Genomic DNA, 27,267 nt, shown 5'->3' with positions numbered 1-27,267 from the left:
GGGTGATGTTGGTCCAATTTGGGGGGACAGGTGGAGGCGGTATTGGACAGGGTTGGTGGGGGGTGGGTGTGGGGGTGGTGTTGGATGGGGTTGTGAGGGTTGGGCGTGGAGGCGATGTTGGTCAGGGTTGTGGGGAGTGGGTGTGGAGGCTGTGTTGGACAGGGTTGTGGGGAGTAGGTGTGGGGGCTATGTTGGACAGGGTTGTGGAGAGTGGGTCTGGGTGCGGTGTTGCCAGGTGTGTGGAGAGTGGGTGTGGGGATGGTGATGGATGTGGTTGTGAAGGTTGCCCATGGAGGCCATGATGGTCAGGGTTGTGGGGGTGGGTATGAGGGCGGTATTGGACAGGGTTGTGGAAAGTGGGTTTTGGGGTGGTGATGGACTGGGTTGTGGGGAGTGGGTGTGGGGGCGCTGTTAGACAGGGTTGTATAGAGTGGGTGTGGGGATGGTGATGGACGTAGTTGTGAGGATTGCCCATGGGGGGCGATGTTGGTCAGGGTTGTGGGTGTGGGGGCGGTGTTGGACAGGGTTGTGGGGGGTGGTTTTGGGAATGGTGTTGGATAGGGTTGTGGGGGGTGGGTGTGGGGATGGTGTTGGACAGGGTTGTGGGGGGTGGGTGTGGGGGCGGTGTTATGGTTGTGGGGTGTGGGGGTGGGTGCGGTGTTGGACAGGGTTGTGGGGGGTGGATGTAGGGGCGGTATTGGACAGGATTGTGGGGGGTGGGTGTGGGGGCGGTGTTGGACAGGATTGTGGGGGGTGGGTGTGGGGGCGGTGTTGCCAGGTGTGTGGAGAGTGGGTGTGGGGATGGTAATGGATGTGGTTGTGAGGGTTGCCCATGGGGGCCATGATGGTCAGGGTTGTGGGGGTGGGTGTGAGGGCGGTATTGGACAGGGTTATGGAAAGTGGGTTTTGGGGTGGTGATGGACTGGGTTATGGGGAGTGGGTGTGGGGGCGGTGTTAGACAGGGTTGTATAGAGTGCGTGTGGGGATGGTGATTGTGAGGATTGCCCATGGGGGGGCGATGTTGGTCAGGGTTGTGGGTGTGGGGGCGGTGTTGGACGGGTTTGTGGGGTTGGGTGTGGGGGCGGTGTTGGACAGGGTTGTGGGTGTGGGGCGGTGTTGGACAGGGTTGTGGGGGGTGGTTTTGGGAATGGTGTTGGATAGGGTTGTGAGGGGTGGGTGTGGGGATGGTGTTGGACAGGGTTGTGGGGGGTGGGTATGGGGGCGGTGTTATGGTTGTGGGGTGTGGGGTTGGGTGCGGTGTTGGACAGGGTTGTGGGGGGTGGATGTAGGGGCGGTGTTGGACAGGATTGTGGGGGGTGAGTGTGGGTCGGTGTTGGACAGGGTTGTGGGGGGTGGGTGTGGGGGCAGTGTTGGACAGGGTTGTGGGGGGTGGGTGTGGGTGCGGTGTTGGACAGTTTTGTGGGGGGTGGGTGTGGGGGCGGTGTTGGACAGGGTTGTTGGGGGGGTGGGTGTGGGGGCGGTGTTGGACAGGGTTGTGGGGGGGTGGGTGTGGGGGCGGTGTTGGACAGTGTTGTGGGGAGTGGGTTTGGGGATGGCGTTGGACAGGGTTGTGGGGGGTGGGTGTGGGAGCGGTGTTAGATAGGGTTGTGGGGGGTGGGTGTGGGGGCGGTGTTGGACAGGGTTGTGGGGGGTGGGTGTGGGAGCGGTGTTGGACAGGGTTGTGGGGGGTGGGTGTGGGAGCGGTGTTGGACAGGGTTGTAGGGGGGTGGGTGTGGGGGTGGTGTTGGACAGGGTTGTGGGGGGGTGGGTGTGGGGGCGGTGTTGGACAGGGTTGTGGGGGGGTGGGTGTGGGGGCGGTGTTGGACAGGGTTGTGGGGGGGTGGGTGTGGGGGCGGTGTTGGACAGGGTTGTGGGGAGTGGGTTTGGGGATGGCGTTGGACAGGGTTGTGGGGGGTGGGTGTGGGAGCGGTGTTAGGGTTGTGGGGGGTGGGTGTGGGGGCGGTGTTAGACAGGGTTTTGGGGGGTGGTTTTGGGGGCTGTGTTGGACAGGGTTGTGGGTGTGGGTGCGGAGTTGGACAGGGTTGTGGGGGGTGGATGTAAGGGCGGTGTTGGACAGGATTGTGGGGGGTGGGTGTGGGGGCGGTGTTGGACAGGGTTGTGGGGGGTGGGTGTGGGGGCGGTGTTGGACGGTTTTGTTGGGGGTGGGTGTGGGGGCGGTGTTGGACAGGGGTGTGAGGAGTGGGTGCGGGGGCGGTGTTGGACAGGGGTGTGGGGAGTGGGTGCGGGGGCGGTGTTGGACAGGGGTGTGGGGAGTGGGTGCGGGGGCGGTGTTGGACAGGGTTGTGGGGAGTTGGTGCGGGGGCGGTGTTAGACAGGGTTTTGGGGGGTGGGTTTGGGGGCGGTGTTGGACAGGGTTGTGGGTGTGGGTGCGGAGTTGGACAGGGTTGTGGGGGGTGGGTGTAGGGGCGATGGTGGATAGGGTTGTGGGCAGTGGGTTTGGGGATGGCGTTGGATAGGGTTGTGGGGTGTGGGTGTGGGGGCGGTGTTAGGCGAGGTTGTGGGGGCAGTGTTGATCACGGTTGAGGGAGTGGGTTTGGGGATGGCGTTGGACAGGGGTGTGGGGGTTGTGTTGAACAGCGTTATGGTAGTGGGTTTGGGGATGGTGTTGGACAGGGTTGTGGGGGGTGGGTGTGCGGATGGTGTTGGACAGGGCTGTGGGGGGTGGGTGTGGGGATGGTGTTGGACAGGGTTGTGGGGGGTGGGTGCGGGGGCTGTGTTGGACAGGGTTGTGGGGGGTCTGTGCGGGAGCGGTGTTGGACAGGGTTGTGGACTGGGTGCGGGGGCGGTGTTTGACAGGGTTGTGGGGAGTGGGTGCGGGGGCGGTGTTGGACAGGGTTGTGGGGAGTGGGTGCGGGGGCGGTGTTGGACAAGGTTGTGGGGGGTGGGTGTGGGAGCGGGGTTAGACAAGGTTGTGGGGTGTGGGTGTGGGGGCGGTGTTAGACAGGGTTTTGGGGGGTGGGTGTGGGAGCGGGGTTAGACAGGGTTGTGGGGTGTGGGTGTGGGGGCGGTGTTAGACAGGGTTTTGGGGGGTGGATTTGCGGCTGTGTTGGACAGGGTTGTGGGGGGTGGATGTAAGGGCGGTGTTGGACAGGATTGTGGGGGGTGGGTGTGGGGGCGGTGTTGGACAGGGTTGTGGGGGGTGGGTGTGGGGGCGGTGTTGGACGGTTTTGTTGGGGGTGGGTGTGGGGGCGGTGTTGGACAGGGGTGTGGGGAGTGGGTGCGGAGGCGGTGTTGGACAGGGGTGTGGGGAGTGGGTGCGGGGGCGGTGTTGGACAGGGGTGTGGGGAGTGGGTGCGGGGGCGGTGTTGGACAGGGGTGTGGGGAGTGGGTGCGGGGGCGGTGTTGGACAGGGTTGTGGGGAGTGGGTGCGGGGGCGGTGTTGGACAGGGTTGTGGGGAGTGGGTGCGGGGGCGGTGTTGGACAGGGTTGTGGGGAGTGGGTGCGGGGGCGATGTTGTTCAGGGTTGTGAGAGGTGGGTGTGGGGGCGGTGATGTATGGGGAGTGCGTGTGGGGTTGGGGGCGGTGTTGGACAGGGCTGTGGAGAGTGGGTGTGGGTGCGGTGTTGGACAGGGTTGTGGGGGGTGGGTGTGGGTGCGGTGTTGCCAGTTGTGTGGAGAGTGGGTGTGGGGATGGTGATGGATGTGGTTGTGAGGGTTGCCCATGGGAGCCATGATGGTCAGGGTTGTGGGGGTGGGTGAGGGCGGTATTGGACAGGGTTGTGGAGAGTGAGTGTGGGGGCGGTGTTGGACAGGGTTGTGGGGAGTGGGTGTGGGGACGGTGTTAGACAGGCTTGTATAGAGTGGGTGTGGGGATGGTGATGGACGTGGTTGTGAGGATTGCCCATGGGGGGCGATGTTGGTCAGGGTTGTGGGGAGTGGGTGCGGGGGCAGTGTTGGACAGGGTTGTGGTGAGTGGGTGCGGGGGCGATGTTGTTCAGGGTTGTGAGAGGTGGGTGTGGGGGCGGTGATGTATGGGGAGTGGGTGTGGGTGTGGGTGCGGTGTTGGACAGGGTTGTGGAGAGTGGGTGTGGGTGCGGTGTTGCCAGTTGTGTGGAGAGTGGGTGTGGGGATGGTGATGGATGTGGTTGTGAGGGTTGCCCATGGGAGCCATGATGGTCAGGGTTGTGGGGTGGGTGAGGGCGGTATTGGACAGGTTGTGGAGAGTGGGTGTGGGGGCGGTGTAAGACAGGGTTGTATAGAGTGGGTGTGGGGATGGTGATGGACGTGGTTGTGAGGATTGCCCATGGGGGGCGATGTTGGTCAGGGTTGTGTGTGTGGGGGCGGTGTTGGACAGGGTTGTGGAGGGTGGGTGTGGGGGCGGTGTTGGACAGGGTTGTGGAGAGTGGGTGTGGGGGCGGTGTAAGACAGGGTTGTATAGAGTGGGTGTGGGGATGGTGATGGACGTGGTTGTGAGGATTGCCCATGGGGGGCGATGTTGGTCAGGGTTGTGGGTGTGGGGGCGGTGTTGGACGGGTTTGTGGGGTTGGGTGTGGGGGCGGTGTTGGACAGGGTTGTGGGGGGTGGGGGTGGGAATGGTGTTGGATAGGGTTGTGGGGGGTGGGTGTGGGAATGGTGTTGGATAGGGTTGTGGAGGGTGGGTGTGAGGGCGGTATTGGACGTGGTTGTGAGGGTTGGGCATGGGGGCGATGTTGGGAAGGATTCTGGGGGGTGGGTTTTGGACAGAGTTGTGGAGAGTGGGTGTGGTGACGCCGTTTGACAGGGTTGTGGGGGGTGGGGGGTGTGGGTGTGGGATTGGTGTTGGACAGGGTTGTGTGGGTGTTGGAGGGGGGGTTGGACAGGGTTGTGGGGGTTGGGTGCGGGGCGGTGTTAGACAGGGTTGTGGGGGTTGGGCGTGGTGGTGGTGGTGTTGGAAGGGGTTCTGGGGTGGGTGTGGGGGTGGTGTTGGATGGAGTTGTGGGGAGTGGGTGTGGGGATGGCATTGGACAGGGTTGTGGAGGTTGGGCGTGGGGGCAGTGTTGGACCGTGTTGTGGGGGTTTGGTGTGAGGGTGGTGTTGGACGGGGCTGTGGGGGTTGGGTGTGGGGGTGGTGTAGGACGGGGTTGTGTGGGTTGGGCGTGGGGGTGGTGTTGGACTGTGGGGTGTGGGTGGGGGGAGCGGACGGGGTGGGGAGGGAAGACGGGGTTGGGGAGAGTGTGCGGGGGGGTTGTGTGGTTGGGAAGTGGGGGTGGTGTTGCATGGGGTTGAGGGTGCGGGCATGGTGCAGTGTTGGATGGGGTTGGCACGGGGGAGGCTGGGCTCACATGTGGTGTGCTGTGCATTTCCTGACCGGGGAACAGACTTAACAGAAAACTCCAAGCCCCAGAGGAAAGGCATTGAATCAATTAACCAAATAATCGGTTATCCAAATGTATTAGTACCCGCCCATCTTGTTCGGTTTCCTCTGTAGTATGCTACAAGCTCTGTCACTCCCTATCTGATTAGTTAGCCACACACATGCATGTACATAGTGAGGAAAATATGCCAGTCATTCTGGGAATCCAAGATGGAGGGTGGGAAAACTTTTTGGCTGGAACAGGCTGCTCCTTTTTTGAGGTATTTTAGGTATTGGAGGTGATTTCCTCGAATTCCAGAAGCAGCGATTACTGTTTTATATGCTGTTGCATTGTTTTGGAACATTGAAGAAAAAAATAGTCAAAACAACGGCACTTTTCAAAGGGAGAGGAACAGACAGAGGCACCACATGGCGAGTCGAGAGTGTGTTGCTGGAAAAGCACAGCAAGTCAGGCCACATCTGAGGAGCAGGAGAGTCAATGTTTCAGGAGGAGCCCTTCATCAGGAACGTTGATTCTCCTGCTCCTTGGATGCTGCCTGACCTGCTGTGCTTTTCCAGCAACACACTCTTGACTGTGATCTCCAGCATCTGCAGACACCACATGGTGAGGTCAGTGCAGAAGAGCGAGAGAGAGAGAGATGTAGTGGACAGCGAAGAGGGTTACCTCAGATTACAACAGGATCTGGACCAGATGGGCCAATGGGCTGAGAAGTGGCAGATGGAGTTTAATTCAGATAAATGTGAGGTGCTGCATTTTGGGAAAGCAAATCTTAGCAGGACTTATACACTTAATGGCAAGGTCCTAGGGAGTGTTGCTGAACAAAGAGACCTTGAAGTGCAGGTTCATAGCTCCTTGAAAGTGGAGTCGCACTTAGGATAGTGAAGAAGGCGTTTGGTATGCTTTCCTTTATTGGACAGAATATTGAGTACAGGAGTTGAGAGGTTATGTTGTGGTAGGACATTGGTTAGGCCACTGTTGGAATATTGCGTGCAATTCTGGTCTCCTTCCTGTCGGAAAGATGTTGTGAAACTTGAAAGGGTTCAGAAAAGATTTACAAGGATGTTGTCACGGTTGGAGGATCTGAGCTACAGGGAGAGGCTGAACAGGCTGGGGCTGTTTTCCCTGGAGCATCGGAGGCTGAGGGGTGACCTTATAGAGGTTTACAAAATTATGAGGGGCATGGATAGGATAAATAGACAAAGTCTTTTCCCTGGGGTCGGGGAGTCCTAGACCTAGCGGGCATAGGTTTAGGGTGAGAGGGGAAAGAAATAAAAGAGACCTAAGGGGCAACTTTTTCACGCAGAGGGGGGTACGTGTATGGAATGAGCTGCCAGAGGATGTGGTGGAGGCTGGTACAATTGCAACATTTAAGAGGCATTTGGATGGGTATATGAATAGGAAGAGTTTGGAGGGATGTGGGCCGGGTGCTGGCATGTGGACTAGATTGGGTTGGGATATCTGGTCGGCATGGATGGGTTGGACCGAAGTGTCTGTTTCCATGCTGTACATCTCTATGAAAGAAACCCACACTGCTAACTGACACAGCAGTGAATCTGCGCAGTTACTGCCTTTGCTGTTGAATTCATGTGTCGCTGGACATCGGAGTGTGTCTAGGAAAATTAACAAACAGTGAATTCATAACTAATCTTGGAGGAACCTGTTTGGGAGAGGTCACAGCGCAGAGACAGGTAAGTGAATAGTTTTAAGCCTGGCTTTGGGGCCTTGCTGTAAGTCTGCAATGGTGAATAGAGTGGGCTCTTTCTTGATTATATGTTTTATTGAGATATGTCCCTTGATTAAACTTAAAAATATAAGCCATAGTACTAAGTTATCCTGGAGCAGTATTTTGTAGAGGAAGAAGAGGGTGCTATTTTCTGCAGAATGGAAGAAGCAAAAATGGCAGTTAGTGGAATGATATGCTCTACTTGTCTGATATGGGAGTTTAAGGAGAGTTTACATGTTACTGAGGATTATGTCTGCAATAAGTGCCGTTGGTTGCGAATCGTATCAGATTGAATGGAACGGTTGGAGCGACAGTTAGAGGCAATGAGGAATTTACAAGAGCTAGGGGGTGTGATGGATGGCAGTTATAGGAAGGAAGAAAAGCCACAGATACATTCAGGAAGATGGGTTAACTCCAGGAAAGGTAGGAGAGGTAGGCAGGTAGTGCAGGAGTCTTCTGTGGCTGTCCCCATTTCAAACAAGTCTGCTGTTTTGGGAAATGAAGGGGATGATGGATTCTCTGGGGAATGTAGCACGAACAGCCAAGTTTCGGTTTTTGAGACTGGCTCCAATACAACAATGGGTACATTGGGTTCTAAGAGGTTGATTGTGTTGGGAGACTTTCTTGAGTCAGAGGTGCAGACAGATGTTTCTGTGGCCAGTAGCGAAAAATCGGAATGGTGTGTTGCTTCCCTGGTGCCAGGATCAAGGATGTCTCCGAGAGGGTGCAGAATGTTCTCAAGAGGGAGAGGGGCCAGCAAGAGGTCATTGTACACATTGGAACCAACGACATAGGAAGGGAAAAGGTTGAAATTCTGAAGGGAGATTATAGAGAGTCAAGCAAGAATTTAAAAAGGAGCTCCCCGAGAGTATTAATATCTGGAGTACTCCCACTGCTACGAGCTAGTGAGGGCAGGAATCAGAAGACCGAGCAGATGAATGCATGGCTGAGAAGCTGATGTATGGGAGAAGGATTCACATTTTTGGATCATTGGAATCTCTTTTGGGGTAGACATGACCTGTACAAGAAGGATGGATTGCATCTAAATTGGAAGGGGACTAATATACTGGCAGGGTAATTTGCTAGAGCTGCTCAGGAGGATTTAACCTTGTAAGGTTCTGTATGGGGGGGGGGGGGAGGGGGGGCAGATGTTGTGGTGGGAGCCAGGTAGATAGTGAGGAAAGAGATCAATCTGAGACTGGTATAGTTGAGAAAAGAAGTGAGTCAAACAGTCAGGGCAGGCAGGGACAAAGCAGAGAACAAGGTAGGACTGATAAATTAAACTGCATTTATTTCAATGCAAGGGGCCTAACTGGGAAGACAGATGAACTCAGGACATGGTTAGGAACATGGGACTGGGGTATCATGGCAATTACAGAGACATGGCTCAGGGATGGGCAGGACTGGCAGCTTAATATTCCAGGATACAAATGCTACAGGAAGGACAGAAGGGGAGGCAAGAGAGGAGGGGGAGTGGTGTTTTTGATAAGGGATAGTATTACAGCTGTACTGAGGGAGGATATTCCTGGAAATACATCCAGGAAAGTTATTTGGATGGAAATGAGAAATAAGAAAGGGATGATCATCTTTTTGGGATTGTATTATAGACCCCTAATAGTCAGAGGGAAATTGAGAAACAAGTTTGTAAGGAGATCTCAGTTATCTGTAAGAATAATAGGATGATTATGGTAGAGGATTTTAACTTGCCAAACATAGACTGGGACTGCCATAGTGTTACAGATTAAGGTGGAGAGGAATTTGTTAAGTGTGTGCAAGAAAATTTTCTGATTCAGTATGTGGATATACCTACTAGAGAAGGTGCAAAACTTGACCTACTCTTGGGAAATAAGGCAGGGCAGGTGACTGAGGTGTCAGTGGGGGAGTACTTTGGGGCCAGCAACCATAATTCTACTCGATTTAAAATAGTGATGGAAAAGGATAGACCAGATCTAAAAGTTGAAGTTCTAAATTGGAGAAAGGCCAATTTTGACAGTATTAAGCACAAACTTTCAAAAGCTGATTGGGGGCAGATGTTTGCACGTAAAGAGACGGTTGGAAAATGGGAAACCTTCAGAAATGAGATAACGAGAATCCAGAGAAAGTATATTCCTGTTAGAGTGAAAGAAAAGGCTGGTAGGTATGGGGAATGCTGGATGACAAAAGAAATTGACGTTTTGGTTAAGAAAAAGAAGGAAGCTTATGTTAGGTATAGACAGTATAGATCGAGTGAATCCTTAGAGTATGAAGGCAGTAGGAGTATAATTAAGAGGGAAGTCAGGAGGCCAAAAAGAGGACATGAGATAGCTTTGGCAAATAGGGTTAAGGAGAATCCACAGGGTTTTTACAAATACATTAAGGATTAAGGGGAACTAGGGAGAGAATAGGGCCCCTCAAAGATCAGCAAGGCAGCCTTTGTGTAGAGCCGCGGGAGATACTAAATGAGTACTTTGCATCAGTGTTTACTGTGGAAAAGGACAAGGAAGTCATAGAATGTTGGGGAAATAGATGGTGACATCTTGAAAAATGTCCATACTACAGAGGAGGAAGTGGTGGGTGTTTTGAAACGCATAAAGATGGATAAATCCCCAGGTGTACCCTAGAACTCTGTGGAAAGCTAGAGAAGTGATTGCTGGGCCTCTTGCTAAGATATTTGTATCAGCCATAGTCACAGGTGAGTTGCTGGAAGACTGGAGGTTGGCTAACGTGGTGCCACTGTTTAAGAAGGGTGGTAAGGACAAGCCAGGGCATGAAAGACCAGTGAGCCTGACCTCGGTGGTGGGCAAGTTGTTGGAGGGAATCCTGAGGGACAGGATGTACATGTATTTGGAAGGGCAAGGACTAAGTTGGGATAGTCAACATGGCTTTGTGCGTGGGAAATCATGTCTCACAAACTTGATTGAGTTTTTTTGAAGAAGTAACAAAGAGGATTGATGAGGGCAGAGCAGTAGATGTGATCTGTATGGACTTCAGTAAGATGTTTGACAAGGTTCCCCATGGGAAACTGGTTAGCAAGGTTAGATCTCACGGAATACAGGGAGAACTAGCCATTTGGAAACAGAACTGGCTGAAAGGTAGAAGACAGATGGTGGTGGTGGAGGGTTGTTTATCAGATTGGAGGCCTGTGACCAGTGGAGTGTCACAAGGATCCACTACTTTTCAACATCGACATAAATGGTTTGGATGTGAGCTTAAAAGGTACAGTTAGTAAGTTTGCAGATGACACCAAAATTGGAGGTGTAGTGAACAGTGAAGAAGGTTACCTCCAATTACAATGGGATCTTGATCAGATGGGCCAATAGGCTGAGAAGTGGCAGGTGGACTTTAATTTAGATAAATGCGAGGTGCTGCATTTTGGGAAAGCAAACCTTAGCAGGACTTATACGCTTCATGGTAAGGTCCTAGGGAGTGTTGCTGGAGTGCAGGTTCATAGCTCCTTGAAAGTGGAATCGCAGGTAGATAGGATAGTGAAGAAAGCATTTGGTATGCTTTCCTTTATTGGTCAGAGTATTGAGTCCAAGAGTTGGGTGGTCATATTGCGGCTGTACAGAACATTGGTTAAGCCACTTTTGGAGTATTGTGTGCAGTTCTGGTCTCCTTATTGGAAGGATATTGTGAAAATGGAAAGGGTTCAGAAAAGATTTACAAGGATGTTGTCATGGTTGGAGGATTTGAGCTATAGGGAGAGGTTGAGTAGACTAGGGCTGTTTTCCCTGGAGCGTCGGAGGCTGAGGTGTGACCTTATAGAGGTTTATAAAATCATGAGGGGCATGGATAGGGTAAATAAACAAGGCCTTTTCCCTGGGCTAGGGGAGTCCAGAACTAGAGGGTATAGGTTTAGGGTGAGAGGGGAAAGAAATAAAAGAGGCCAAAAGGGCAACTTTTTCACACACAGAGTGGTATGTGTATGGAATGAGCTGCCAGAGGAAGTGGTGGAGGCTGGTGCAATTGCAACATTGAAAAGGCATCTGGATGGGTATATGAATAGGAAGGGTTTGGAGGGATGTGGGCCGGGTGCTGGCAGGTGGGACTAGATTGGGTTGGGATATCTGGTCGGCATGGATGAGTTGGACCAAAGGGTCTCTTTCCATGCTGTACATGTCTATAACTCTATAAAAATCAAAGTACTTGATATTTCTTTCAAAAATATCAATTACAAATCAGCAACCATTGAATTGCTCAACTTTTTGTTTTTCTCAGCCAGCCAATTTCTCAACCTAGAATTATTCAATTTAGATAAAATGCACTTTTGTAATTCATAGCTGAGTTTTGACATAAAACATTCAAATAAAGTGATTCAAATTTAACAGTAATTGCCTTCTCACCTGCAAAATGAAACTTTTAACCAAACATAAAAATGTATGTTGTGGTTCTGTTCGCCGAGCTGGAAGTTTTTGTTGCAAACGTTTCGTCCCCTGGCTAGGTGACATCATCAGTGCTTGGGAGCCTCCTGCGAAGCGCTTCTTTGATGTTTCCTCCGGTGTTTATAGTGGTCTGTCCCTGCCGCTTCCGGTTGTCAGTTTCAGCTGTCCGCTGTAGTGGTTGGTATATTGGTTGGTATATTGTCAACAAACACATCGACCTGGACCCAATATACCAACCCCTACAGCGGACAGCTGAAACTGACAACCGGAAGCGGCAGGGACAGACCACTATAAACACCGGAGGAAACATCAAAGAAACGCTTCGCAGGAGGCTCCCAAGCACTGATGATGTCACCTAGCCAGGGGATAAAACGTTTGCAACAAAAACTTCCAGCTCGGCGAACAGAACCACAACAACGAGCACCCGAGCTACAAATCTTCGCACAAACTTTGAATAAAAATGTATTTTTCACAAACAAAAATCCATATGATTCTCCACTTCTTGGTAAAAGACCGTCCAGTAATTTTTTCTTTTGTCCTTTTAGTGCGACACTTGAGCTTATACTTGTTTTTACCTCCACAAATTCTACATTACAAAGCATATTTTTAAAATGTTGTAACAGTGGAGCCACAGAGTCATAGAGATGTATAGCACAGAAACAGACCCTTCGGTCCAACCCATCCATGCCGACCAGATATCCCAACCCAACCTAGTCCCACCTGCCAGCACCCAGCCCATATCCCTCCAAACCCTTCCTATTCATGTACCCATCCAAATACTTGCTGTCTGGTACTTTTGTTTACAAAAAAGCTTCTTCAGTTGATGAGAAATGCTTTTTCAATCCTGAACAAAGCGATTGTTACCTTATACTTAAATTTTTCAAATATTTTGTTCACATGCAGATGCTGCAACATCCATCAGGCTTTTCTTCCAAGCACCTCATTTCAGCACTATAATATTTGAAAGCAATTTGCTTTGTTTCAGAATTGTTTGAACTAAATGAAGATTCCCATAATTATAATTTTGAAATAAACATGAGATTCTGTTACAAAATTCAGCAGGACAATGTTTTCTTCCCATAATAATCAGCTTTGATGGGTGGAGAATGCCAAAGCCCAGAATTGACCACTTTACTGAAGGAAGACCGGTACCTTGTTGAAAAGGAGGCTAATCCATCAGTGATGGAGCAAAGCTCTGGCATCCCCTCCTTATGGTTCTCCACTAGTTCAGGAGCACCTATTCCTCCCTTGTGGTGCTCCTACCTTTTTGACCAAGCATTTGGTTATCCCCTATTGTCTCCTTTCATGGCTCAGTGTTATATTTTGTTTATGTTAAGTTCTTGTGAAACACATTAACTTACAACACAAATCTATTTTAATACATCTTTTGCTTATTGTAGAATGGGAAAATAGAACTTAAAAGTAAAATACAATCATGTAAGTGAAGTTCATTTATTTAATTGTAGATTTTGTTCATCATCTTACTGATGTTTCAACCACACCTTGTGATCTCTTGTGATGTAAGCAAGTATGAACATGGAGGTCACTGCTGCTCCATGTGTTCACCAGGTATGTGTTAGTCCCTGTTTTAAATTGTCATCACCATCACTGTCTACTATAGAGCTTTACTTCAACCCTGCAGCATTTAACTAGGAACTTTAATTTAAAAAAAAACTTGTTCATGGGATATGAACATCACATTGCTGTGGAACTGGCATCACATGTAAGGATGCAGATTGCCTTCTCTAAAAAGGGCATTCGTAAACAAGATAGGTTTGATGCCAATTGATAAATGGTCATAATTAGGCTAGCTCTATATTCCAGATGTTGTTTTATGTAAGATTCACATTTCACCACTTGCCATGGTGGGATTTGAACCCATGTCCCTAGAGTATTGGTCTGGTGTTCTGGATTACTAGTCTAGTGATATTACGATTATCCTACTGCTTGCCTTGTGAAAGGAGAAAAGAAAAAATGGGTCAAAATCCTTTGTAGAGCAAAATAAAGACTAAGAAAGACAGGTGTGATTAATTGAAAGAGATGAAAGATAGTTTTAAAAAAAAACTCTTTTCAACGCTACCAACTTCAGAAGGAATGAAATTCACATTCAAATTTTTTTTTGGTGCCGTAGTGGTTGTTAATAATCAATACTGACCACACGAATAAAAATTCACTTATTCCTGAATGCAACAATTTAATTTTTCCTGGTGCATTAATGGTAACTCATGGGAAGTATCTGAGCTTTTTGCATGCTTACACATAAAGCTCCTCAATTATACTATAGATTGCCTAATCTTTCTGAACTTCTATTATCGTATTTTATTCTGCATAAAAATAATAAGTTCTCATTACCACTTCACTTAGGTTTTCAAATCTTTTTGCAGCAAATCCTGTCTGTTAACATATTCGTGGCAATACCGTAAACTTTGTAATTTCACAACTGACTTTTTTAATTGCAGGCTCCATTGTACTAAAACATTGCACTGAATTATTTGGTACAACATGCAAGTCATGTCCAGCCGGAGAATTTATGGAATATCCTAATGGGTTAGACAAATGCTTCAAATGTAAACCTTGTGACCCAGGTAACTATCAGACTTATTCATTTTAAACAGATCATCGTGGAGCTGAGGCAGCCCAGTTATTGAAGATACGGATATACTGATTAATTTTTAAACATAGTTTTTTGCTATGAATTCTATGTTTATGATCTTGCTCAACAGCTACCTGATGAAGGAGCAGAGCTGTGAAAGCTAGTACATCTGAATAAACTTGTTGGACTATAACCTAGGCATTCAGAGTATGGGGAATGGACAGGAAAGTGCATTTGAGACCATGATGACGTCATGTCGTAATGATTGACAAAGGAACTCCAGTGGTAGTATGGCCTATGCTGGATACTTTATCAGGAATAGTAATTAAACAGTTGTTAGAAATTCTCTAGTTTTAGCAAAACATGATTATTCAAAGTATTTGTTTAATGCACTAGCTATTTAAAATGAAGGGGGAAAAGCTGATTTACATAGCACTCTAAAGGATATTACATATTATTTCCAAACGGGCAGTGCAACTGGCACAATCCAACTGTGCTCTCTGTTCATGGTGAACTTACATTAGATCGCAACGTGTTGCTATGAGCTGATTTTTCTCCCCACAGTATTTCGCAAGCAATATTTGTGCACCTTTTTGGTGAGCTTCAGATTCATGATTGTGTCACTGCATTAATGGTGAAATTGTGCAATTCAACTTCAATTCTAAGCTGAAATTTTCTCTCAACGTTTTATTCTGGAATCAATGAACACAAACAATGCTGGAGAAACCCAGCCAGTCTGGCAACATCTCTAGAAAGAGAAACATTAACATTTCAAGTCTATTGTGACTTTTTAATCAACATTTTGTGTTTCTTTCAAATCTCCAGCATCTGGATGATTTTGCTTTAATTTGATTGTTTTTGGAGTTAGATGTGATAGATTAAATGTCATGTATTAAATGTCATATATCACAATTCCTGTGAAAGAAAGAACTTTCTGGTGTTGCTTCCTTTCCCCAAGAATTCAGATCTGAGCTTGACTGCTCCCAGTAGCTCTCCTGCTCCTCACTTAAATGATCATTATTTATACATGAGGCGATCTGCTGAGGTATTGATCGCGATGGCTAAGTTAATTTATTTTGTCACTGAATGTAATAGAAAAATGGGAGCCATGGCTGAGCCTTCTGCTTGAGACTTTTTTACAATATTTAGACACTGAGACTAGCTAGTTCAACATAATATAGACCACCTCGGCATTTAATTGTTGGGTTATTGGGAATGAAAATACAACTGTCTTCGTATTTAAGATGAAATATAAATGCTGGAATCATCCATCAGGTCAGGGAACATCAATCTGTGGAGAGGGGAAGTTAGAGCTAATGATTGAGATTGTTAATGTGGACATTGGCCATGTTCAGAGTGCAGCATAAACGCACCAGAATTATGAGAGAAATTAAAAGGATTTGCGCACGTTACCTGCGTAAATTTTATATTAATTTGGGCTTAGTATCCGAGGGCTGAACTGACCAAGGTCTTTAAAAAATGAAAAGGGATTTAATATAGTTAGTGCAGAGAAACTGTGAAGGGGTCCCTGGACAAGAGGCATTAGTTTTAGAATGAGAACTGAGCTAATTTAGATGAAATCAGGGAGCATTTTTTCCACATACAGTACAGTGGAAATATGGAACTACATCTAAGAATCTGTAGATTCTGGGTCAATTGAAAATTTCAAGTCTGTATTCAATGGGCTTTAGAAAAGGAAGGCTGTCAAACAGAATGGAGCAAATAGGAATAAGTAATCTGCAGAAACACGTAATGTTTATCAACTCAAAGCTCAAGGGATGAATGATATTTTTGTTAGTTTTTCCTAAGTTTCTACATGACTATTTTCATAATTATTTTCAATAATTTTTGTACGAATGAAATGCCAACAAAAAATGAAAGTAGTTAAGCACTTCAACAGATGAACTTCATGATATTTCCCATTCTCTATTTACTCTTCCACTGGAGGAGAAAGTGAAACCATTCAGAATGCAAGATTTAAAAAAAATAAATCGAGAAAAACATTTGGAATATCACCTAAACAATATGAACCATAAAACAGCCACTCAGAAGATTACCGTGAGAAAAATGAAAGGAAAATGAAACACAGAAACATGAAAATAAAACTTAAAGACAAATAGAGCTATTACTGTCAATTGAAGAATTGGGTGGAGATGTTGCTGTCCTGAGTCACTGATTCTCTACCCCCACCAACCACACACTCTCACAATGCACACTCAGCTTGCTGGCCCAATTCTCAAGAGGTCTATAGCCACCAAATCACAGCCATCTTGAATTCACTGAATTGGACAGTTTACTGGTGACCTTCATTGGTTGGAGGCCCAAAGGTTAAAGTTAATCCTCCAGATTCTAATTTTAAAATAAAACCTTCTGTTATTTTGCTATTTTTTATCTCTTGCTTCCCTCTTAAGATAAAATGGGAAGTATTTCATTTTTATTTTACTTGTAGTTCATTGATGTTTTTTGTTTATAGAATTGGAGCTTGAAGTTAAACACCCTTGCATCTATATACGGAATACAGAATGTAAGCCCAAAAATGGGTATTACTGCAGAGAGAGAAACTGTCCGATGGCATTCAAGCACAAAAACTGCCCTCCAGGTGAAGGAGTTAAAGAAAAAGGTATGGTGTTAGATTTCCTTGGCCCCATTATGTAAATAATGTCTTGAACTGGAATGATAACATAGATTAGATTCCCTACTGTATAGAAACAGGCCATTCGGCCCAACCCTCTGAAGAGTAATCCACCTAGACCCCTACATTTACCCCTGACTAATGCACCTAACACTATGAGCTATTTAGCATGGCCAATTCATCTTTGGATTTTGCGAGGAAACCCATGGAAACATGGGGACAATGTTCAAACTCCACACAGACAGTTACCCAAGGCAGGAATCAAACCCGGGTCACTGGTGCTGTGAGGCAGCAATGCTAACCACTGAGCCACCATGCTGTCCTGTACTTGATTGTTCACTAATTTTGTCTAAATTCAGCACTGTAATAGCAGCAGAGCACTGTCAATGAAGCACTAAGGCCACTTTCCAAATACTTGACCCTAAAGATTCACTTGAAACAAACCAAATTGAATTTAACATGAAAGGGAAGCTGCCCTTGGACACCGTGCTGCAGCTTATCAGATTTATCTAATTGAGGCAACCAGATTTGCTGCCGACACCACCAGGAATGGAGGTGGATTTGGCCCAAAAACTGAGGCGAATTAATGTTCCAGCTTCTTGTTCTTAACTTCAATCATTACAGCCGATACAGGTTCAGGACTCAGGAAGGCCATCTGCTGCACCAGTGCTCAGCAATTGGATTCATTAAGAGTCTTGTCAAAGGTAACTAATGGAGCCACCTGGAATTTTCCAGTCAATCCCAGTGTCAGGTAGAAATGGAGACTGACCACTTTTCTGGAGGTGAGCACTTAGCAGTAGACCAATGAACAAGCACTCCAGACCTACTGTCTCTCACATCCTGTCTGTGCAGGGGGTACTGTCACAAGCCATCCTGTAGATAGCCCCAATTTCTGTTTGCTATTTGTTGTTTTAAATGTGGCCAAGAGGACATCTCATTGGCAGATTCTCAAACCTGGACTACCTGCTATCAGTCACAATGCTTCAGTTTGTCTTAATTAGATAGGTTTCTAGTCTTAATGCCAATTTATGGAGGCTTCCCCCTCAGCATTCCAGGTCAGAATTAGCATCCAGAAACATCCCCAGCTTCTGTTTCCTCACCAAACCCTCAGCCACATAAAAAGGCAAATGTGGTCACTTGGGCCTTTCTTCAGATGTGGTAATTTATCTGCAGAATATTTTTCACTTATTATTGGGCTGCATTGATTTAGGCTCCCTTTGTTAAATTAATTTCTTGCCTTTTACTAGCCAAAACTCTATTTTGCCCAAAATCTGCATTCCCGGACTCCTATCCATGACATTGTCCTATCATCTCTGCTCCCTGAACTACACTCGTTCCCTGTTAACTAATGTATCCAATTTAAAACATTGATACTTCCCCCTTGCTGGGTCAGCTGTGACCCATAGCCACTTCAAAAAACAAAAATGTTGTGGATGGAACAAAAAAATAACTGTCTCAATCATTTTCTTTTTATAATGAATGTAATTGAAATGGTATTGGATATTGGCAATTTATACACATTTCACTATATTTTCATAAATGCACGTAACAATAAGTTACTATATATATATATAAATTATTGCTTGGTTTTTCACTTTCCTACCTCTTCAACTACCTTCTGACACCTAACAATGTTTCAACTCCGTCTCCCTGTGCCTCACCATTGGTGGCAGACACTGAATTTCACTTAGCCTGATTCAGTTTCATCCAGTAATAAAAACAGGATGAATACAGTCCTTTTCTCTCAGTCTGGACGGCAAACTACAAGCAAACACCACACAAAGCTATTTGAAGTAAACAAGGTAATTGGACCATGTTACTTATTTAGTAACCATATACACAGCCATCCCTTAGTGCAAGATGTAATCTATCACTCATTAAAGAAAATTAAACGCAGCGATTGCACCAAGACAATGAGTGACTGTGAGAGCACCCTTTTTTTTTTTTGCACGGACATGATATGCCTCTCTTAGAGTCATAGAGATGCACAGCATGGAAACAGACCCTTCGGTCCAACTCGTCCATGCCGGCCAGATATCCCAGCCCAATCTAGTCCCAACTGCCAGCACCCAGCCCATATCCCTCCAAACCCTTCCTATCCATCCAGATGCCTTTTAAATGTTGCAACTGTACTAGTCTCCACCACTTCCTCTGGCAGCTCATTCCATACATGTACAACCTTCTGTGTGGAAAAAGTTGTCCCTTAGGTCTCTTTTATATCTTTCCCACCCTCACCCTAAACCTATGTCCTTTCGTTCTGGACTTTCCCCAGGGAAAAAACTTTGTCTGTTTATCTTATCCATTCCCCTCATGATTTTATAAACCTCTGTAAGGTCACCCCTCAACCTCTAACACTCCAGGGAAAACAGCCCCAGCCTGTTCAACTTCTCCCTATAGCTTTAATCCTCCAACCCTGGCAACATCCTTGTAAATATTTGCTGATTCCTTTCAAGTTTCACAACATTTTTCCGATAGGTTATATCCTTCTAGTCCTCCACCTCCCCAAAGGATCGTCCTTCTCAAGGTACATGGTAGTGGGACTTAGGAATTCAAGATTCTGACCTTCTCTCAAAAAGCATTCACACCACACCAATCTGCTGCAATAGAGTGTCAGATTTAAAGGGAATGGTGGGGATGTACCCCTTTAACGTATGAACTTAATTTGCAGCAAAATGTATTTAGACAAGGTCTGGACAAATTTATTAAATTCTCAGATAGACTATGTCAACTAACCCAGGTAGTGATTGGTACAGGAATATGATCTGTTTCAAATGTTTCAAATGGTTTCTCTTACAGCATTTGGTCTTTGAGACCCTTTTTCTCCTTTGTTTTTTTCTCTTGTTTGGTTCCTGATGGTCTGTCACTCCACTAGGCAAAAATGAGGACTGCAGGTGCTGGAAACCAGAGTTTAGATCAGAGTGGTGCTGGAAAAGCACAGCAGGTCAGGCAGCATCCGAGGAGCAGGAACATCAACGTTTCGGGCAAAAGCCCTTCATCAGGAATAGAGGCAGGAAGCCTCCAGGGTGGAGAGTAAATGGGGCGGGGTGGGGGGGGGGGGGACTGGGAAGATGGTTGCAAAGAGTACAGTAGGTGAATGGGGGTGGGGATGGAGGTGATAGGTCAGAGGGGAGGGTGGAGCAGATAGGTGGGAAGGCACATTGGCAGGTAGGACTGGTCATGAGGCCAGTGTTGATCTGGAAGGTTGGAACTGGGGTAAGGTGGGGGAGGGGAAATGAGGAACTGGTCAAGTCCACATTGATGCCCTGGGGTTGAAGTGTTCCAAGGCGGAAGATGAGGCGTCCTTCCTCCAGGTATTGGGTGGTGCGGGAGCGGCGCTGGAGGGGGCCCAGGACCTGCATGTCCTCGGCAGAGTGGAAGGGGGAGTTGAAATGTTGGGCCACAGGGCAGTGGAGTTGATTGGTGCGGGTATCCTGGAGATGTTCCCTGAAGCGTTCTGCGAGAAGGCGTCCAGTCTCCCCAATGTAGAGGAGACCGCATTGGGAGCAACGGCTAAAATAAATGACATTAGTGGATGTGCAGGTGAAACTTTGATGGATGTTGAAGGCTCCTTTAGGGCCTTGGATGGTGGTGAGGAAGGAGGTGTGGGCGCAGGTTTTGCAATTCCTACGGTGGCAGGGAAGGGTGCCAGGACAAGAGGGTGGTTTGTTAGGGGGGCGTGAACCTGAGTAGGTAGTCACGGAGGGAATCCGCTTTGCGGAAAGGGATGAGGAGGGAAATATATCTCTGGTGGTGGGTCTATTTGGAGGTGGCAGAAATGTCGGCGGATGATGCGGTTAATGCAAAGGTTGGTGGGGGTTCTGTCCTTTTTAGGGTTTGAGGGGTGGGGTGTGAGGGCGGAGGTGCGGGATGAGATGTGTTGGAGGGCATCTTCAACCACATGAGAAGGGAAATTGCAATCTCTAAAGAAGGAGGCTATCTGATGTGTTCTGTGGTGGAACTGGTCCTCCTGAGAGCAGATATGGCAGAGGCGGAGAAAGGGTCACTCCACTGCCAAGAGACCAAACTCAGCATCCTTTATGCTGGCTGTTATCCAATTAACTTGTTCCTCACCAAATCGTCTTCAGTCTCGTGTATAAAGACATTTTCATTGACCAATCAGGAATAGTTCATGTGGCTGTTGCTAACTGTACCTATTTAGGGAAGAAATCAAGTAAGATACAGAAAGGTTGTTTCCCCTATGTGAGAGTTTAGGATCAGAGTTTGGGCGGCAAGGTGGCTCAGTGGTTAGCACTGCTGCCTCACAGCAACAGCAATCCGAGTTCAATTGCAACCTCAGGCATCTGTCTGTGTGGAATTTGCACATACTCCCTGTGTCTGCATGGGTTTCCTCCCACAGTCCAAAGATGTGCAAAGAATTGGCCGTGCTAAGTTGCCCCATAGTGTCCAGGGATGTGTAGGATAGGTGCATTAGTCGGGGATGAATGTAGAGGAATGGGTCTGGGTGGGATACTCTTTGGAGAATCGGTGTCGACTTGGTAGGCCAAATGGCCTGTTTCCACACTGTAGGGGTTCTCGAGGGCATAACCTCAAAATAAGGGATCACCATTCTAAGACAGAAATGAGGAATTTCAACAAATTCTTTACCACAAAGAACGTTGAAACTGGGTCATTATGTGAATTCAAGTTTGAGATAGACAGATTTTTAATCAGTAAAGGAAAATGAAGGTTATGTGGAAAGGTAGGAAAATGGAGTTGAGGATTATCAGATCAGCCATAGTCCTATTGAATGTCAGAGTTTACTTGGTGGGTTGAATGGCCTACTTCTGCTCCCAAGTTGTATGTCCTTGGTATTGCAATGATTTTATTATAGGGTGAGACATTCACACTCTGTTCTCTCCCAGATTTCCATGAACAGTCTTCAAGCTCTTGTCCACTTGCTGCAAATCAGTAGCTTTAAACGTGATACAATATCCCAGAATCCTTCTGTCTTTGCATCATCTTACACCGTACTCTACCTCTGTTTTCTCACTTTAATGTCGGATAAAGAAGTGTATCTATATAATCGAGTGTTACTAAAAAAGACATTAGTTTCTAATAGTTTTGAATAATAAAATGAGATTTGACCAATTGCCATTTTTAATAGTAACTTAATAATTTTACAACTCAGTGATTATTTATGGCCCAATTATACTCCAGTGAACCGTCAGAGAGAAGTTTTACCGTGCTAAAGGTATTACAGAAATGCATGTTGCTGCCAATACACTTTTCACCACCTGATGTTAAACCATTCGTGAACAACACATTTTACACGTTGAAGGGGATGACAGGAGAGAAAACAAAAAACAATCCAAACAGAAGTTCTGACTGTTCCTGTACCACACCTGCATGTCTCAAGATCTTGCAACTGCTGCATCAGTCTGTCCATCTGCTCTTCTAAGTTTCACTTCAGTTCACTCGTCTCACTCTTCCCTCATGATGCTATCTTCAGGCTAAATTCCAGATAAACTGGAATGTTCCTCTCGACACGGAGGAGGAACTTGTTGACATTGATCTGGCCTAGCGCATTTCCTGTGCGGTGTAACCTGTAAATCTTACTCTACCCAAGTCTTTTTTCTTACCCTAAGACCTGTATGTCCTTGCTTACTATGACCTGTCTGCATTGCTTGCAAGCAAGGTTTTTCACTCCACTTAAGTATGTGTGACAATAAATCTAATCAAATCAGATTAAATCATTGCTGTGAGTGTCAACTAAAAATCTAGTTCATTTTGCAATTCTTTAAATGTGGGTGATTTTCGTGCAAAAGTCATTAAATTATTGAGAATAAACTAGAGTAAATAAAACTTTTAACAGGAACTACAGTCTAGATTTTGCTGTTCAGAACAGCCTGTGATGATGGGCTGCTCTTTCAGGTGGCTAGGCCAAGTACTGAATGAATTTGAGCAAAATTATCTACGAGTTGAATGGACCTGCATTTGCTTTGTATTACAGCCACAGGGGCTGTGATGAAGCAGCCCTTAGTAAAACAAATTCAGTCTCAATGATCTGGTACTGACATCATCATTGATGCGGCTGGACAATCCAGAAGGGCTGATAGCAAACTGGACACGTTGGCCAGATTCCTGATGGAAACGGTTTAAGGCGCTAAGCCGCACAATGTCTTCAGTAACCCTGCAAGATCGGGTGGTCCAGGCACATTTGGTCATGGTCAGATGGGTCTGTCTGCTCCAGGATAGATTTCCTGTTATTGTCCCATACATTCTCAGTCAGATCCACCAGTGTCAAGCTGATTTTCTTTTCTCTGACCACTGCTCCTGATGGCTGACTGTCACCTGCAGGACAACCAGTGGACCACTAAGGGAACATGAAAGCTGAATGTGAAACTTTTGACCCCAGAAAAATTGAGGAACTCACAAGGATTACAAAAGTTGGAGAACTGTGAAGTTCTTCTTTGAGCCTCCATTGGACTAGTGGGAAGCAGTCAAAGGGAACAGAAGAGGTTTTTCAAAGGTGTTCAGAGGTGAGAGAGAGAGATGGGTGAAATTGTCAAAATTCCAGAAAAGCATATAGAGTCTACTCCTGATAGGGGTTAGTGTCAGCGAGGATTTCCAGGAGATGAAGAGCCAACAAGCCTCACTGTTTGCCTTCGAGGCCTCCAAAATAATCTTCTGGTCCAGGGTCCACATAATGGAGAAGGATGAGATGTGCTTGCATTTCTTCTTTCAGAAGGTACACAGAGAGGGCTCTGAGATCAGCAGCCTGAAGGAAGAAGATGGCTGGATAATGTCATCTCAGTCTGATATCCTGAGGATCAGCAAATAATTTTATTCCAGACTGTATGACACGCAGCCAATAGGCAGTATGGCCTCTCAGTCATTTCTGTCCTGAACCACGGAGGTCTTAGATGGCAGCATGCGGGAGAAGCTGGATCAGCCATTATCCTTCAATGAGTTGACTAAAGGCCTTGAGTCCTTTTTGAAGAGTCAAGCTCCTGGAAGTGACAGCTTTGTGGCCAAGTTGTATTCGGCTCTGTGGGACTTGATTGGCCAGGATCTGCTGGAGGTGTACGACTATGTTTCTGGGAGGTAGCATCTGTGGATTCATGAGGAAAGGTCTCATCACCCTCACCTACAAATCAAACTGGGGGAAAGGAGGAAATCGGGATTTGGCGACCAATGTCATTGCTGAATGCAGGTTATAAAATTCTGTCCAAGGTCATCGCCAACCAGGTCAGGTCTGCTCTGGGATTAGTGATTCACCCCAAGTGCTGTACTGGACAGAAAGGTCTCTAAGAGTCTTGTGTTCCCCTGGGATATAATCACCTATATGCAGGACAGAGAGGTGGACATCTGTCCCATCAGCTTGGAGCAGGTTGAAGGCCTTTGAAAGGACATTGCATATCTACGTGGGCTTTGGGGTGGGAATTCAAATTTGGATCTAACGTCTCTACACTAACAACAATAAAGCACTCTCAATCAGTGGATGGAATCAAAGCTTCCTGATCAGATCTGGAGTCAGGCAGGACTGCTCCCTCTCTCCTGCCTTGTTTGTGTGTTGTATAGAGTCTTTTGCCAAGTGCATCAGGAAGGATGTGAGCCTGAGAGGGGTGAGTGTTCCAGGCAGTGAGGCCTGCAGGTCAAAACCTCCCTGTAAATGCATCACATTGCTATTTTGTGCTCAGATCCGGTATTAGTGTGCAGGGTCATGATCATCTGCAATCAGTTCAAACTGACATTTGGAGATAAAGCAAATCGAGGCAACAGTAAAGCCATGTTTTTTGGGAATGGGGCCGACTGATCCTTTATCACCTTCACCTTCAGGACCGATTACCTGTAAGTGCTCGGATTATGGTTCAGAGTGTGCAAAAACTTGGGATGAGCATATTACCAAGATGAGGTCGAAATTGAGCTTAAGCTTCATTGTGGATAAAACCTGATCATCAGGTGTGAGGTACCACTGGTATTGCTGCATATGGCACATATCTGGCCCATTCCCTGAACCTACGCTTTAGCAGTCACTCAAGCCATCATCCGCTGCATCGGGAGGTCTGACATGGACCATGTTTGCAAGGACATCATGTACAAAGCTGTGAATAAGGTCGGAGGTGAAGGGTGCACTTAATGCCGCCCTCATTCTGATGCCTGCCTTTGTGTGCGGCTGCACCAAGCTGTGCATGGACCTTTCATATGTAAACACCAAGTGTCACTATACTGAGGTTCTACCTGTCCCCGGTGTACGAAGGATGGATCTGGCGTCAGTGCTACAGAACACGTCACAAGTAGTTGGACCATTCCATATCACCTAGCCTTCATGGAAAAATTTCGTAAAGAGAAACACCTTTGACCACAAGTCCATCAGGAAGCGGTCAGCACATAATGTCCTTGAGATGCAGCAGGAAAGTCATTTGGCAGAATGCCTCTTCACTAGAACTTTCCAAGAAGTATCAGGACATAGCTTGGCTAGTGGTGAGAAGGGGACTGTCTGTCAGAGCTTTCATTCATGTCTGGTCTCTGTGCGCCACCACATACTGCCCTTAAAGCGGCTGTGCTGGTGAGGAGACTGCCCCACAACTTCCCCTGGAATGTGCCTTTGTAAAAAAAAATCTGGAAAAAGATTCAGCATTCGTCCTAAGCAGCTCCATGACGCAGGATTCTGAGCTCAACGGTCTGTTCCCTGGGACACACCAAGACAAACATCAACTATGTTTGGAAGACCATCAATTTAACAAAATATGCTGCTTGGTCTGCCCAAAACGAGTTGGATTCCAGTGTAAAGAGTTGACCATGACCAAGTATTTGGAAAGGCAAGGATTGATTAGGGATCGTCAATATGGCTTTATACATGGGAAATCATGTCTCACAAACTTGGTTGAGTTTTTTGAAGAAATAACAAAGAGGATTGACGAGGGCAGAACGGTAGATGTGATCTATATGGACTTCATTAAGGCGTTCGACAAGCTTCCCCATGGGAGACTGGTGAGCAAGGTTAGATCTCATGGAATACAGGGAGAACTAGCCATTTGGATAAAGAACTAGCTGAAAGGTAGAAGATAGAGGGTTGTCGTGGAGGGTTGTTTTTCAGACTGGAAGCCTGTGACCAGTGGAGTGCCACAAGGACCAGTGCTGGGTCCACTACTTTTCATCATTTATATAAATGATTTGGATGTGAGCAGAAGAGGTATAGCTAGTAAGTTTGCAGATGACATCAAAATTGGAGGTGTAGTGGACAGCAAAGAAGGTTACCTCAGATTACTACAGGATCTTGATCAGATGGGCCAATGGGTTGAGAAGTACCAGATGGAGTTTAATTCCGATAAATGCAAGGTGCTACATTTTGGGAAAGCAAATCTTAGCAGGACTTCTACACTTAATGGTAAGGTCCTGGGGAGTGTTGCTGAACAAAGAGACCTTGGCGTGCAGGTTCATAACTCCTTGAAAGTGGAGTCGCAGGTAGATAGGATAGTGAAGAAGGCATTTGGTATGCTTTCTTTTATTGGTCAGTGTATTGAGTGCAGGAGTTGGGAGGTCATGTTGCAGCTGTACAGGACATTGGTTAGGCCACTGTTGGAATATTGCATGCAATTCTGGTCTCCTTCCTATCAGAAAGATGTTGTGAAACCTGAAAGGGTTCAGAAAAGATTTACAAGGATGTTGCATGGATTGGAGGATTTGAGCTATAAGGAGAGGCTGAACAGGCTGGGGCTGTTTTCCCTGGAGCGTCGGAGGCTGAGGGGTGTCCTTATAGAGGTTTACAAAATTATGAGGGGCATGGATAGACAAAGTCTTTTCCCTGGCGTGGGGGAGTCTAGAACTAGAGTGCATAGATTTAGGGTGATAGGGGAAAGGTATAAAAGAGACCTAAGAGGCAACTTTTTTACTCAGAGGGTGGTACGTGTATGAAATGTGCTGCCAGAGGAAGTGGTGGAGGCTAGTACATTTGCAACATTTAAAAAGCATCTGGTTGGGTATATGAATAGGAAGGAGAAAGTAAGGTCTGCAGATGCTGGAGATCAGAACTGGAAATGTGTTGCTGGAAAAGCGCAGCAGATCAGGCAGCATCCAGGGAACAGGAGAATCGACGTTTCGGGCATAAGCCCTTCTTCAGGAATGAGGAAAGTTTGTCCAGCAGGCTAAGATAAAAGGTAGGGAGGAGGGACTTGGGGGAGGGGCGTCGGAAATGTGATAGGTGGATAGAGGTCAAGGTGAGAGTGATAGGTCAGACTGGGGTGGGGGCGGAGAGGTCGGGAAGAAGATCGCAGGTTAGGAAGGCGGTGCTGAATTCGATGGATTTGACTGAGACAGGGTGGGGGGAGGGGAAATGAGGAAACTGGTGAAATCCGAGTTCATCCCTTGTGGTTGGAGGGTTCCTAGGCGGAAGATGAGGCGTTCTTCCTCCAACCGTCGTTTTGCTGTGGTCTGACGATGGAGGAGTCCAAAGACCTGCATATCCTTGGTGGAGTGGGAGGGGGAATTGAAATGTTGAGTTACAGCACCGCCTTCCTAACCTGCGATCTTCTTCCCGACCTCTCCGCCCCCACCCCAGTCTGACCTATCACTCTCACCTTGACCTCTTTCCACCTATCACATTTCCGACGCCCCTCCCCCAAGTCCCTCCTCCCTACCTTTTATCTTAGCCTGCTGGACAAACTTTCCTCATTCCTGAAGAAGGGCTTATGCCCGAAACAT

General features: G+C 47.1%; 2 protein-coding genes across 8 annotated transcripts in view; one reads left to right on the top strand and one right to left on the bottom strand.

Moving 5' to 3' along the window:
- LOC148139747 (uncharacterized) overlaps positions 1-27,267 on the bottom strand; it is a 126,843-nt gene that overhangs the window by 74,393 nt on the left and 25,183 nt on the right. The window lies entirely within an intron of this gene.
- Positions 1-27,267, top strand: part of LOC122540450 (tumor necrosis factor receptor superfamily member 5-like) — a 210,596-nt gene that overhangs the window by 170,362 nt on the left and 12,967 nt on the right. For all 5 annotated transcript variants that reach the window (XM_087980251.1, XM_087980247.1, XM_087980248.1 and 2 more), the window contains 3 exons: positions 12,865-12,967; positions 13,858-13,983; positions 16,465-16,611. In XM_087980251.1, coding sequence (XP_087836377.1) covers positions 12,865-12,967; positions 13,858-13,983; positions 16,465-16,611 — 376 coding nt within the window. The remainder of the gene's footprint in view (positions 1-12,864; positions 12,968-13,857; positions 13,984-16,464; positions 16,612-27,267) is intronic.

This window comes from Chiloscyllium plagiosum, unplaced genomic scaffold (genome assembly GCF_037043375.1).
Source record: "Chiloscyllium plagiosum isolate Xiang-an unplaced genomic scaffold, Cpla_swu_hap1 HiC_scaffold_37, whole genome shotgun sequence".
NCBI classification, from domain to species: domain Eukaryota; kingdom Metazoa; phylum Chordata; class Chondrichthyes; order Orectolobiformes; family Hemiscylliidae; genus Chiloscyllium; species Chiloscyllium plagiosum.
This window is presented reverse-complemented; position numbering and strand designations above follow the sequence as displayed.